This window comes from Plectropomus leopardus, chromosome 7 (assembly GCF_026936395.1).
Source record: "Plectropomus leopardus strain MGB_pleo_1.0 chromosome 7, ASM2693639v1, whole genome shotgun sequence".
Lineage (NCBI taxonomy): Eukaryota > Metazoa > Chordata > Actinopteri > Perciformes > Serranidae > Plectropomus > Plectropomus leopardus.
In genome coordinates this window covers 1,761,857-1,775,320 of record NC_142182.1, presented here as the reverse complement: position 1 = coordinate 1,775,320, position 13,464 = coordinate 1,761,857, and the positions used below count along the sequence as shown (strand labels likewise).

The following is a 13,464-nucleotide window of genomic DNA, read 5'->3' as shown; positions in this document are numbered from 1 at the left end:
GTATTAGTGCGATTTTAAAGAGATTATGAGAATAAAGTCAAATTATTACGAGTACAGTGTCACAATTTCAAGATAAAAATCGTACTTTTACGAGATTAAAGCAATAATATTATGAGATTAAACTCCTAAATTCGTAAGAAAAAAAATCATAGATGAGGACCAGAGACTACAGTTATATGATTTTTTTTTAAGCAATACTGTGTGGATAAATGATAATACAAAAAAACAATAATACAAAATAATAGAAAACTGAATAGTAACAATGATAGAAATGTTAATAATAATAATGATAAAACTACAACTACTTCTAAAAATAATGATAACAACAATAATAATAATAAGAGTAAGAATAATAATAACCACAATAATAATACAGCAGATGTAGGGCCATGTTAAAGGAAAAAAAGTCGCAATATTAGGAGATTAAACTTTAAAACTAAACTCTAATTTCATGAGAAATAAAGCCAAGATTAAAACAAAAGACTAAAGCCTATAATATGATATAAAAAGTAATCAATTTCAGTTGGATGAGTGTTATTGAAGCAAAAGCTCCTGGTTTCAAGAGTGCATTCAACATAGTACAAAGAGGACAACTAAAAGGGATTTCATTGGTTTGTTGATGATTTTATTGACCATATTTCAACATCATCACTTATGATCTATCAAACACCATTTTATTTGGTAAATATAAAAGCTAAAAGATCAACAGGTGTGTGACCGATATAACCAATTCCCCATCAAAAGCTTTGGCTCCTTAACATGCAAAAATTTAAAGAAATAAACCCTTCACCATGGAAATGTCTAGAAATGTTATGTTATTATGTATACATTATCCTAAACGTTTGCAACAATGTTCAGTCCCAGAGAAACGACTAATTTAACCCTTTAAAACCCAGATCAACATCTCTTTTCCTGTGCTCAGATGCCTTTCTTTTTCTTTTTTTTTAGCTTTTTAGTTTTGTTTTCTTTTTTCTAACATGTACAATTTTTTCGTTTGTTTGTTTTTAATTAAATTTCCAGAGAATTACATTTAAAATTATAGTAATTTTATATTTGATTTTTTTTATCAAATTATTGTAATATTTAAGATGTTTAAGTTTTTTTGTTTTTTTAAGTTTTTTCTCAGGTTTTTGTGGTTTTTTTTACTTTCACATTTTGTGTTTGTTTTTCCAGCAAGGAATAATTTTGAAAATCATTTTTATAGAATTATTATGATGTTTAAGCTTTTTTAGATTATACATTTGTTTGTTTGTTTTTGCTCTTTCGTTTGTTTGTTTTTCAGTTTGGGAACATTTCTAAAGAACTACATTTAAATTGATCAGAATTACATATTCAACATAATTTTTTAGAGAATTATTATGATGTTTAAGCTTTTTTTTTTAGGTTGTTTTTTTTAGGTTTTAACTTTTAAGTGTCACATTTTTTGTATGTATTTTGAGTCTTTTTTTGTGCTTAATTCCATGTTGTTTTATTATACTTTTTAACAATATTTTGCCAATCTCTTCCGCATTACCTTCTTCCTTTTTTTTCCCAGATTTCAAAGTCAAGGACACGGTCTGTGTCACCTGGATGCCGTCTGTGGCATCTGTACTTCAGACTGAGCCGTTTATATCTACGTAGGGAGCAGCTCCTCGCCTACAGAGATCAGCATGTTGCACCGCCATGTTTCTACGGTAGCCCAGAACGGACAAACCAAACACTGCTGACAGACTGAGACATTTGAGTTTTCACTTTGACCACAGTAATTAGCAGCCCCTTTCGTGATAAGCAGCATCAGAAAAACACATATTTTCTAACATAAAACTACTTTTTTTCTGTGTTTTTAACAGTTTGAATAAGCTGGTCTGTTTGTTTTGGAGAAGAGACCTCTGCTGATAATTCAGCTCCCAGTAAAAAAACTCATCAGTCATGAAAACTGAAGGATTTCTAACCGGGAGAAACTGACTGCTATGGCAGCAGTGCTCCGTCATTTTTGTTATTGTTTCGACTGATAAAAAAAAAAATGACATATTGTACGTTTAACAAAAACACTGTAAGTTCAAACAACGCCCCGTGACTGTAAACAGGTGAATAGGCAGGTTTCCATTAACCCTCAAACTGCGCAAATTGAAACTGCGAATATAAAAAAGGGAAAATTTGAGAAAACTCCCATTTATCACAACATTTTTTTAGTCTTTTCTAGGTCACATGATGCTGTGTCTCTGTGCTTGTCAGTAGGAACTGGCTCCCATGATGCAGCAGGAGCTACAAGAGCTGTTATTGCATCACATAACTCTGAGAAAGTTGAACGGATCATCCGGAAGTTTTGAATCCACAATTCCTCCGTGAAATCGTGGATCATCAGCTCCCAGAAATCCCTCATACCATAAATATCACTTAAGTTTAAATCTGTAATGGAAACCCGCCTAATGAGAACTGACCTAAGATAAAAATGTGTTTAATGCCTTGTGAACTTACTATGTGCATTATATAGAAGTTTTCTTCAAGTCACAGATCACTTTTATGATTCATACAGTAATATTTCTTCTTGTGACGTAGACGATTGAGGAGATTCAGCACATCTCTAACTGCGTCACCACGCTCTGCAGTTTATCCACCAGCTCTGCAGAAGACAGACAGTCACAGTATTACTATTATTAGTAGTAGTAGCAGTAGTATTAATATTATTATCAGAGATGCTTTTGAGTATATTCTTCACAATTTAACAAATTATTTTTTAAAAAATCATTTATTTTTCTGTAACTTTAAATTGACGATGATCCCCTGTGACAGGAAAAGGGAAAAAGTGTTTACTTTCGCGTCTACTCTCACAGAAATAAAGGTGCTAATAGGAACACACATTGTTCTTCAGCTTGTTCCTGCAGGTAGACACTTTTTGGTTCCCCAAAATATCTATAAAAAATGTCTATATCTATAAAAAATGGTTCTTCACGATGAGCCCTACTGAAACCTTTGTTTCTAAGAGTGTAGGAGACGTGTGAAGAACCGAGTATTTGAGCTCACAATAGAGCGTAGAAACTCTTTTTAGCTTGAACTCTATTCTTCGACTACAAAATCACGTTTTTCACCCCCATAAACGCCAGCAGTCAACATGAAGACTCAAAGCTGAAACTTGTTTGCTCGCTCGGAGCGTCTAAATGCGCCTGAAGGCTTCGGTGTTTTAGGTTGTGACTGTACGTTACCTCCTGCAGACGGTCTCTGGAAACTGTCGTAGGCCCGACATTCGTCGATCACACGCGCCAGTCGTTCAGGACAGTCGCTGTCGGCGAGCATCGGCTCCTTGTATTTCTCTTTGCACACTTTCTGATAAACTTCCTGATTTGACAAACCTGGAGGAAAAATGAGAACACATTAAGAACAAACAGCAAACATTAGAGGAAAAATGTTGTATGTTTCTGAAAACATTTATGTTGCATTTGGGCAGGTACACACCTTCAAAAGGTCTTTTGCCAGTTGCAACTTCCCACAGCACGATTCCAAAGCTGAAAGACGACATTTCAAAGTTTGTGAGAATAATAATAATAATAATTATTATTATTATTATTATTATAGTAGTTCACCTCCACTCAAAACAATGTTTCCGTTGATGTTGTTTCACTGTGTTTTTTGTCTTAAAAAATTTGTTTTGGGATGTTTCTTTCCCCACATTTTTTCCTATTATTTCATAATTTAGGGGTTCAATTTTTTTATTTATTATTTTGAGTTTTTATCTGTGTTTGTTTTTTTTTCCTTCTAAATAAACCTTAATTTAATTAACCTTAATAAATGGTGAGCTCCTACAAAGTAATCCCACATAATGAAATAATATTTAACCCTTTGAAACCTAGGCCGAATGGTTTGATATCTTTCAAAATCATGAAGAGAGGCGATGAGGAACTTAACAAGACATGGCACAAAAATTAGTTAAAAAAAAAAAAAACGTCTCGTGACATTTCTTGCCTAGCTTGTCACTGCCTTTTTTCCCCCCGCGCTGTTTCAAAGAAATCAAACCAATTTTCTCAAGAGATCTTAATGCAGATGCTGGTCCAGGTTGGAAAGGGTTAAAAAGCCAGGTTTTGGTTGGTGTCTGACCTGTAAATCTCGCTCTCTTTGCTGTAGCTGCGGTTGATGTCTTTGAGCATCTCGGGAGACGTGTAACACAGCGGCCTGATGTCCTTCTCTTTGTCCTTCTTCGGCTTTCTCAGAGACGTCTCCGTCTTTGCCAGCTCGAAACCTCCCAGCTAAAAACAAAGTTATTCATTACACACACAAACACACACACACACTAACATATTAAATCTCCCTATTTATCAGCAGTCCCAGCATGCACTGTGTTGTGACTGTCAAAAAAAATCTAAATAATTCAATACAAACACTTGAATAAGTGAAAAGTATGGAGGCCTGAAACTGACAAAATAAAAAAAATTAAATAAATGTGTCAATACATAAATGACAATATCCATTTAATTTCCCATTTAATTGATCAATTTATTCACTTTCATATTTGTTTGCTTATTTATTTATGTGTTTTTTTTCCACTTTGTTTAGGCGAAAAGTTGGCACCCCCAATGAACATAGGCCAGCCCCTATTTGCATAACGAGGTGGAAATTCACGTGGAAAAGAGGAGGTAAATAAATTTGAGGAAATTAATGGAGGTGGTGGCAAATAGAGAAAATAATACATAAATAAATGCATAAACAATTGCACAAATAAATAAATTAAATTAAAATAAATAATAAATAATAATAAAAATGTGTAAAATGGAAAAATAAATAGGAATTAAATCAACAGGGGAATTTATTTACAAAGTGGAAAATAATAAATAAATGAATAAGCAAATAAATATCAGAATGAATAAATTGATAAATAAAATGGAAAATCAAATGGGAAATTCAATAAATAGTGGGGTTTATATGCAAAGTGGAAAATAAATAGATAAGCAAATACATATGAAAATTAATAAATTGTATATTTAAAAAGAAAATTAAATGGGAATGAATTGAATAAACTGATCAATAAAATGGAAACTTTTATTAAATTAAATGGGGAAATTAAATCAATATTGTAGCATTTAGCATTTTCATTTATTTATTGACACATTTTGTCAGTTTCAGTCCTCCATACATATGCTCCTTTGTGATTTTGCAGCTCCACTTTGATTTTAAAATATGTATGTCGAAAAGCCAATGGGACGTCATACACTACATGACCTACACTACCATCTACTGGTCAAATAACGTAGTCTTTACGTGTCAAACTAAACTATATAACAGTACAAAATAAACACATTTGCTAAGTGGCGCCTACATGCTGCTCTCCGTACCTTCACTGTGTCGCCTTCAGTCACCAGGAATTTGCTGCTGTTGATGCATCCGTGAACTTTAGACTTTTCCTCCGTCTGGTGCAGCCTAACAGACGACATCACGGGGAAAAAAGCCCAGACACAATTCAATTATTCATTTTATATTTATCTTCAACCAAAAAGTGTTGGGATGTAACTAAGTACATTTAGTCAAGTACTCAAGTATGATTTTGATTTTGTTGTTGCACCTGAATATTTACCACATCTCAGAGGGAAAAGTTGTACTTTTACTGCACTACACTTACACTTGATCACTTGATTAGATACTTTGCAGATTCTGATTATTAAGGCAAAATATAAATCAACATCCCTGATTCCACAAAAGTTTGGATGTTGTATAAAATGTAAATAAAAACAGAATGCAATGATTTGCATTTTTTAACTTATATTCAACTGAATACAGTCAAAAGACAAGATTTGACAAAAAGGGAAAACAATACAGAAATAAATACATAAATAATTCCACAAATAAATACATTAATTAATTAAAAAATGAATAAATAAATATGAAAAATTTAAAATAAAATGGGGAAATGTATAAGCTAATACTGAAATAAATAAGCAAATAAATGAATAAGCAATTAAATATAAAAATGAATAAATTGATGAATAAAATGCACAATTAAATTGAAAATTAAAAAAAAAACTAATGGCATTTTCAGCCTTTTCATGTATTTATTGACACATTTATTTTATTTCTTTTATTTATGTATTTATTTTTTGTCGGTTTCAGTACTCCATATCTTCCACCACTGCCTGCACATAACAAAATCCTGCAAAATCTTATTTCCGTGTTGTGTTTTTTCCAGCATCGTACGATAATGAATGAGTGCAGCGGACTGACCGGTAGAGTCCTCGAGCTGCGTCCCGACACATACGAGCTTTCGTGATCCAGGACAGCCTACTACCAGATTTGTCCAGAACCTGACGGAGACTTCCCTTCTCACAGTACTCCATGATGACGAGGAACTCCGGGTTGGGTCCTGCAGGCAGTCACAGGGACAAATCCCGTTACTGTCATGTCAAAGGCGCAACGACCTGTCCTCTGTGTCCTGCAGTCCACTCACCGTCCTCGTGCTGGACAGAGATGCCAAACATGCGCAGGATGTTGGGCGACTCAAACCGCTTCATGGTTTCAACCTCCTTTTCGAAAATTCCTCGGACCTCCCTGCATACGGAGACAGTGAATATCAGAGTTTCACACAGACGGATACACAAGGAAAACGGCACGTCCTTCACAGCGGGGACACTCAGCCTGCCCCCATACACGTTTCTTTTAGGATTTTAGGAAGTGTCTTTGTTATGATTTTTGGACATTTCTAGGAATTTAAGGACATCTCTCAGATTTTAGTATGTTTCGAGAATGTTTCGGCGATTTCAAGACATTTTGTAGGATTTTAGGACGTTTCTTGGATTTGAGGACATTTCTGGGATTAAAGGACAATTTCTAGGATTTTGGGGAGTTTCTCAGATTTTAGTACATTTCGAGGATTTCAGGTCTTTTTTGGAATTTTTTTTTTAGGATTTTTCTTATTTTTTAGGACATTTCCAGGATTTTAGGACATTGGTGTCTTATCTAGGATCTCTGTGGGGGTGTGGGGGATCTTCCACTGGCTCCTTTTTTGATCAACTAGCTCTATTTTGATGCTGATTTATGTCTCTGACACCTTATGGAGACTAAAAGGACAAAAACAATTCAGTGTCAATCACTATTTTTATTATGAATTAGAAAATGGTTGGGGGCCACCAGGGGCCCTATCAGGGGCCAGATTTGGATTTCAGTAATGAAAACACAATCATTCTTATTTTCAGGTGATTATACACTAAAAAACATATTTATGATACAAAATTGTTGTAATATATCCCCTTAAAACCTTCACACTGGAGGTTTAATCGTATTGCAGCCAGAGGCGATGATGATAATAGAAATACAGTCACATTAATGTTATTCTCCAATCAAAAATGACGATGTTTCTGTATTTTAAGTCAGAACTGAATGCAGCACAGACCTTGGGTTGGTGTTCAAAGGGTCAATGTATCTCTTGATGGCCACTGGAAATTTTCGGTACAGTCCCTTGTAGACCTCTGAGGTGCCTGTTACCATGAAGGGCTCCTTGGAGCCTCCGTAGTCCAGCTCTTCTGGTTTGATCATTCGGATGTCTTCATCACTGGCTCTGGGCTTGTTTACTGTAAAAACATGAGATCGCTAGTTAGCTTTGCTTTGATTATGATGAGTAACAGTCATGTGACTGATCAAAATGTCCTTAAAACTGATTGTTTTTTTGGCCACTCGGGGGCAGCAGAGAGAGGAGGTGCATATATCGTCACCTTAAAGGTGGTTATGTTGTTATCAAACAGTTTGTTTCCAGATCCACAAGTTACACAGCAGCAGAGGAGCAACAGGAGTATTATAATAATCTCTCTCCTTTTTACCCAAGAAGTGTCCTTAAATCCTAGACTCATCCTAAAATTCAAAAATGTCCTAAAATCCTAGAAATATTCTAAAATCCTAAAACATCCCAAAATCTGAGAAACATCCTAAAATCCCAGAAAGGTCCTAAAATCTTAGAAATGTCCTGAAATCCTAAAAATGTCTTAAGGTCATTTCTAGGATTTTAGGATGTTTCTCAGATTTTAATTCCTAGTAACGCCCTAAAATCCTAAAAATGGCCTACAATCTGAGAAATGTCCTTAAATCCTAAAAAGGTCCTTAGATACTAGAAAAGTTCTCAAATTGTTAAAGTGTCTTAAAATCTGAGAAATGCCCTAAAATACGAAAAACTTCCTAAAATATGAGAAATGTCCATAAATCCTAGAAAGGTCCTAACATCTAAAAAAAAATACCCCAAAATCTTAAAAAACCCCTTAAATCTAAGAAACGTCTTGAAGTCCTAGAAATGTCCTAAAATCCTAAAAATGCCCCAAAATCCTAAAAATGTCCTAAAATCATTAAAATGTCCTAAAATTGTAAAAATGTCCTAAAATTGTAAAAATGTCCTAGAATACTTAAAATGCCACAAAATCCTAAAAATGTCCTAAAATCCTAAAAATACCCCAAAATCCTTAAAATGTCCTAAAATCCTTAAGTGGCCCCCGAGCAAAGCTAGCTGAGTTTGGCTTTTTAAGGTCGGTGTTACTGGCGGTCGAGTGTTTACAGACGTGATAAATCTCTTTTTAAATTCTATTTATTTATTTCAGATAATTCGAGCGTCAAACATGGTTTGTGAGACAAAGACTGAGAGACGAAACATGGACAGAAGCACTTTCTCCCAGAATCCTCCTGACAAATGTTGAAGTGTTTCGGTTTACTCACTGATCGCCACGATCTTTTCCACGTTGTTTTTGACAAATTCAAATTCTTTAATCATGGCCTCCATCTTCTCCTGCTGCTCCTTCTGGAACTCCTCGAGCACTGAGGGACAGACAAACGGCGATTAACCCTTTGAAACCTGGATCAAGATCCCTTTTTCTCATGCTGCATTCAGACGCCTCTCACAACTATTTAACCCTTTGAAACATGCACAAATTGTTTGGGTGTTTTTAAATGGGAGAAAATAGCAATGACCAACTTGGCAATTAATGTCCCTCAGATTGCAAGAAATTAGTAAACAAGAAAATTATCTTAAAGCTATTTTCAAAGAAGATGTGAGGATGATTGGATAATAATCCTCAAATAATTGAAAAAAAAAATCTAGAAAATGATATTAATATTAATAATCTTAGCATTATGTTACAGGAAAAACAATAAATGAATATTAATAATAATAAGCACAAAGTATTTCCCAGATAAAAAGATTTACAAAATAAAAATATCAGTCTTCCCCTGCGCACCTTATGACATTACCAAAATTAACAACATCGAGAACGTTAGAACGCAAATATTAAACAGCACTGAGTACATGAACAGATGAGGCTGTAAGTTTTAAAATACAAATCCATAAACAAATAAGTAAAATGTAGATATGAGAATTAAACTCATATAAGATAATAAAGATTTAATAGTAACAGAAAATCTGGAAATCTGAGAAACATCCTAAAATCCACAAAAAGTAACAACACCAAATAATATAATATAATATAAAACAAACTGATTTATTTTTTAAATGTTAAGTGCTTTTTGAAGCCTTTTTTTAACTTTTGAACTTTTGTTTGTTTTTGCTTATTTTTAGGTAACTTTCTTATAACTTTTGAAAAATTTATTTTGTTTTTTGCAAATTTTTGAGCCAAAGAAGTTAAACAAATGTATTAGTGCACAGTATTTTAAAACTCTCAAAAATCCCAAAATTGGCATATGTCCTAAAATCTGAGAAATGCCCTAAAACGCTAAAAAAAATCCTAGAAAGGTCCTAAATTTAAAAAAAAAAAAAAAAAGAAACACCATCAAACAATAATAACATATGGTATACTTTAATATAATAACTTAAACGAATACATATTTATTTCTATGTATTTTTATGTTTTTTAAAGGCTTTGTTTGTTTTTTCTAGTTTTTAAGTAATTCTTTTGTGACTTTTTTTATCTTTTAACTAACTTCTAACTTTTTTTCACATTTTTGAGTCATGTCTTGTTAAATTGCTCATGACCATCTTCCCATGTTTCTGAAAGAAATGTTACCAATTTATTAGTACACGTTTATTAGTACACAGTATTTTTTAACCTTTAACTTGCGCTACTACACAGTTTTATTTTTGCACATTAATCGTCTAAAAAAATGTGCAGATCATTTATCCGGATGCTCCTGATGTTTATTCCTCAAACACACTTTAACACTTTTAAATATTAAAAGTAAAAATGTTGAATTTTAAGCTCGTGCAGATCGACTGAGCCGACTCCTATTATCACCTTTACACTCACATCTCTGCAGCTCGGCGTCGTCCTCCCTCCCGTCCACCTCGTCCTGTCTGGAGTCCGGATCAAACACCCTCAGGTTCCGCTGCTCCACCTGCAGACCGACCGACAGCACCTGGAAGGCGTCCGTCAGCCGCTGGTTCACGCTTTTGAACTCGTCCTCGTGGCTGCCGGACTTCAGGACCTGCTTCACCCAGTTGGCCGTGGTGTAGGTCTCGATGAGCTTCTGCGCCGCGTCCAGGGTGATGGACAGCTCCCTCAGAGGTCTCTCCACGTCCTCGGGGATCTGTCCCCGTCCCCCCTGTTTGATGGACCTCACCATCTGCTCCAGGGCTCTGACCCGGTCACACACGTGGCGGCAGCGCTTCTTATTGGCCTTCACTCGCTCGGCCAGCGCGTAGATCTGTGAGGCGATGGATATGATGGGATCTATGGCGTCCATGATCAGCTGGACAGAAAGACAAAGACAAAAATCAGAAATTAATTCAAGTTTCAGTCAGAGCGCTGCTGGAATGTAACTAAGTACATTTACTCAAGTACTGCAGAGAGAGTGGAGGGGAGACCGTCGAAGACACCGCCGGAAAATTAGAGTGGAGTGGATACTGAGCGGACACCGGCGGAGACACCAATGGAGAAACTGGCTGATAATGAGAGTGGAACGGACACCAGCGGAGACACAGGCGGAGACACCAGCAGATACGCTGGCGGTGACACCAACGGAGACACCGGCAGAAAATGAGAGCGGAGCAAATACTGGCGAAGTGGACACCGGCGGAGACACAGGCAGAGACACCAGCGGAGAATGAGAGTGGAGTGGACACCAGCGGAGACACTGGCCGAGACACTGGCGGGGACACCGCCGGGAAACTTGGACTATACTATACTGTGACTTTTTCATGATCTAATTTATTGCACATTATATTGATGTTTCTATGAATTATTTTGGACAAAATACTGGTGTTTTAATGATTTTTTTACAGCATATGATACTGACATTTAAAAAATTTGATGGTGTACTATACTGTGACATTTTCAGGATTTTTTTAAGCCACAATATTGTTATTTTAGGGCACACTTAAGTCACATTTTCATGAATTTAAAAAAAATCTCTACCTTGACATTTTTACTTTTTCTTTCTTTTGACGTCATATTATTCTAAAGCATTTTAATGATTTTTTTGACGGTGTACTATAGTGTGATATTTTCATGAGTTATGTTATGGTTCACTATATTGTGACATTGTCAGGATTTTTTATTTTTTTATTTTTAACAAAATACTATTAGGATTGAATTTTTTGTGAGCAGTTTCCTTGATTTAATTTCTTTTAGATGTAAAAAAAACTGTCTCTTTGAATCTCAGCTGCAGGTTCGTTATTGATCTGCGCTGACAGGAACGTGATTAAGGAGACTTTTGGGGCTCTCAGGTGAGCTCAGCTGATTGTTTTTTATGTGCAGAGCAGATTTCCCAGAGGAGCTTCCTGTGACGCTGATGAAGCTTTCAGTTGAGCGATGAGACAGTTTGTCAATTATTCAGATTCAGACTGAAATCAATTTGTACCTGACGACATTCAGGAGAATCCTCTACAACACCGAAAATCAGCCCGCTGTGTTTGAGGGCCTTAAAAGAAGAAGGTAGATTTCTCAGTTTTTAAACGTTTAAAAAACAAAATTACATGACAGGAGGGCGGGAGCCAGCCGCTTACAGCAGACTGGGATTTTAGGACATTTTTAGAATTTTAGGACATTTTTAGGATTGTGGTTCTAAGATTTTATAGACACATCAAGGAGTTTAAGACAACACTACAGTTAAAGAAGTTGCTATTATTTTAGGAAATTTCCGTGTAGTTTTTACAAATTCTGTCTATTTTTTCTTTAGCTGCTAATTGCCTTTTTCCTGTGTTTTTGAAATAGATCGAGCCGATTTGCTCAGGTTTCAAAGGGTTAAACCAGGGCCGGCTCTACCCTATTTGGTGCCCTAGGCGCCCTAACCCTAACCAGCACCTCCACACCCAATACCGACACATCACGTGCTCACACATAATTTAGGAACATGTCACGGTTTATTTAGGCATAGAAAATTATTATTTTATTATTATTTTCCCTTGAGGCCAAGGGGGACTGGCGGCGTGGCGGCGCCCCTCCAGCAGGTGGTGCCCTATCGCCTATGCCGAGAGCCGGCCCTGGGTTAAAGTCATAGATTGTGAGCATGTTTTGATTTCTCGTTTGTCGCAAATACTTCAGATTAGTTTTACTTCGGTTTTCTGGCAGGTAAATAACTTGCTCTCTCCCTCTGCGTGTTGAATCTTTGGTATGAGCGGCTGAATTCCTCAGACAGGTGAGAACATGAGCAGGTATTCATGATGCCTCAGGGTTAAAACCCACTTTTGTCACTGTGTGGCTTTAAATCAGTTTCACCCATCAGATCAGGGCTGGGTTAACGTGGGAAACTCCAACAAAACTGCAAACCAACACCTTAAACACACCTGCAGAGAAAAGTGCTCCTGATCTGTTCAACAGGAGGTCACACTGAGAGCCGCGTGCTCAGGTTTAACTGTCCAAACACCAGAAACATAAAGATTATTTACCTGCGAGCGGTCGGCCGTGTTAGTTCTCCGTCTCTGCTGTGAATGAGTGCAGGCTGCAAATGAAACTGGCTTTGTGAAGATCAGCTCCTCCTCCTGCTGCGTCTGACTTCCTGCCCTCTCTGAGGAAGTAGATCAGGTCCTCCCCCACTCTGAGTGTTGATCACGCTCCTGTGACACACCCAGCAGTAACTTACATTATCCTCGAAGCAGAAGCATAACTCACCGCACAGCCCATAAAACATGGAGGCGTCCTGACCGGCTGCTGTACTGATGACTGAGGTGTATTATGCTCTGTTTTTTTTATGGGTCTTATCTTGAGGTCAGAGGTCTACACATCATTGATACTTAAGAAACAACGACATGACCTTCAGGACTCACCGTCGAACCACTGAGACCATGAAACGCTGAGAATTTTTATTTCTCTTCCCTTTTAAAATGACATTTTATTTCCTTTTCTTTATGGTTTTATTGCTTATGTTGTTGGCGGTCTATATGAGTTATTCTTTAGGCATGCATGCTGAACAGCTTCATGTTTTTATCCAAAGCTTTTTGATATACAAACTCTGTTTTGTGTCTTTTTATGCACCAAGACACTAAAGTCCTGAAATCCTAGAAAAATCCTAAAATAATTGTAATGTCTAAAAATCCCAGACATGTCCCAACATTGTAGAAATGTCCCAAAATCTGAG

The 13,464-nt window shown here is 36.2% G+C and overlaps 1 protein-coding gene across 1 annotated transcript; it reads right to left on the bottom strand.

Annotated features, from left to right (window-relative positions):
• Positions 1 to 603: 603 nt before the first annotated feature.
• LOC121950492 (mixed lineage kinase domain-like protein) lies at positions 604 to 12,900 on the bottom strand. The gene is made up of 11 exons (XM_042496508.2): positions 12,776 to 12,900; positions 10,197 to 10,638; positions 8,656 to 8,754; positions 7,352 to 7,529; positions 6,410 to 6,510; positions 6,187 to 6,325; positions 5,304 to 5,388; positions 4,072 to 4,220; positions 3,433 to 3,482; positions 3,183 to 3,329; positions 604 to 2,602 (listed from the first exon to the last, which is right to left on the bottom strand). Exons 2-11 carry the CDS (start codon positions 10,630 to 10,632, stop codon positions 2,553 to 2,555), a joined length of 1,434 nt encoding a protein of 477 aa, XP_042352442.2. The 5' UTR covers positions 10,633 to 10,638; positions 12,776 to 12,900; the 3' UTR covers positions 604 to 2,552.
• Between the last annotated feature and the right edge of the window lie 564 nt (positions 12,901 to 13,464).

Bases quoted from the DNA above. Each gene is read 5' to 3' on its own strand.
- LOC121950492 (XM_042496508.2), bottom strand. From the start codon at position 10,632: ATGGACGCCATAGATCCCATCATATCCATCGCCTCACAGATCTACGCG. The intron at 3,330-3,432 runs GTGTGTACCTGC...TTTTTCCTCCAG, and splicing joins TGGCAAAAGACCTTTTGAAG to GTTTGTCAAATCAGGAAGTT. The intron at 2,603-3,182 runs GTAACGTACAGT...TGTCTTCTGCAG, and splicing joins CCAGAGACCGTCTGCAGGAG to AGCTGGTGGATAAACTGCAG.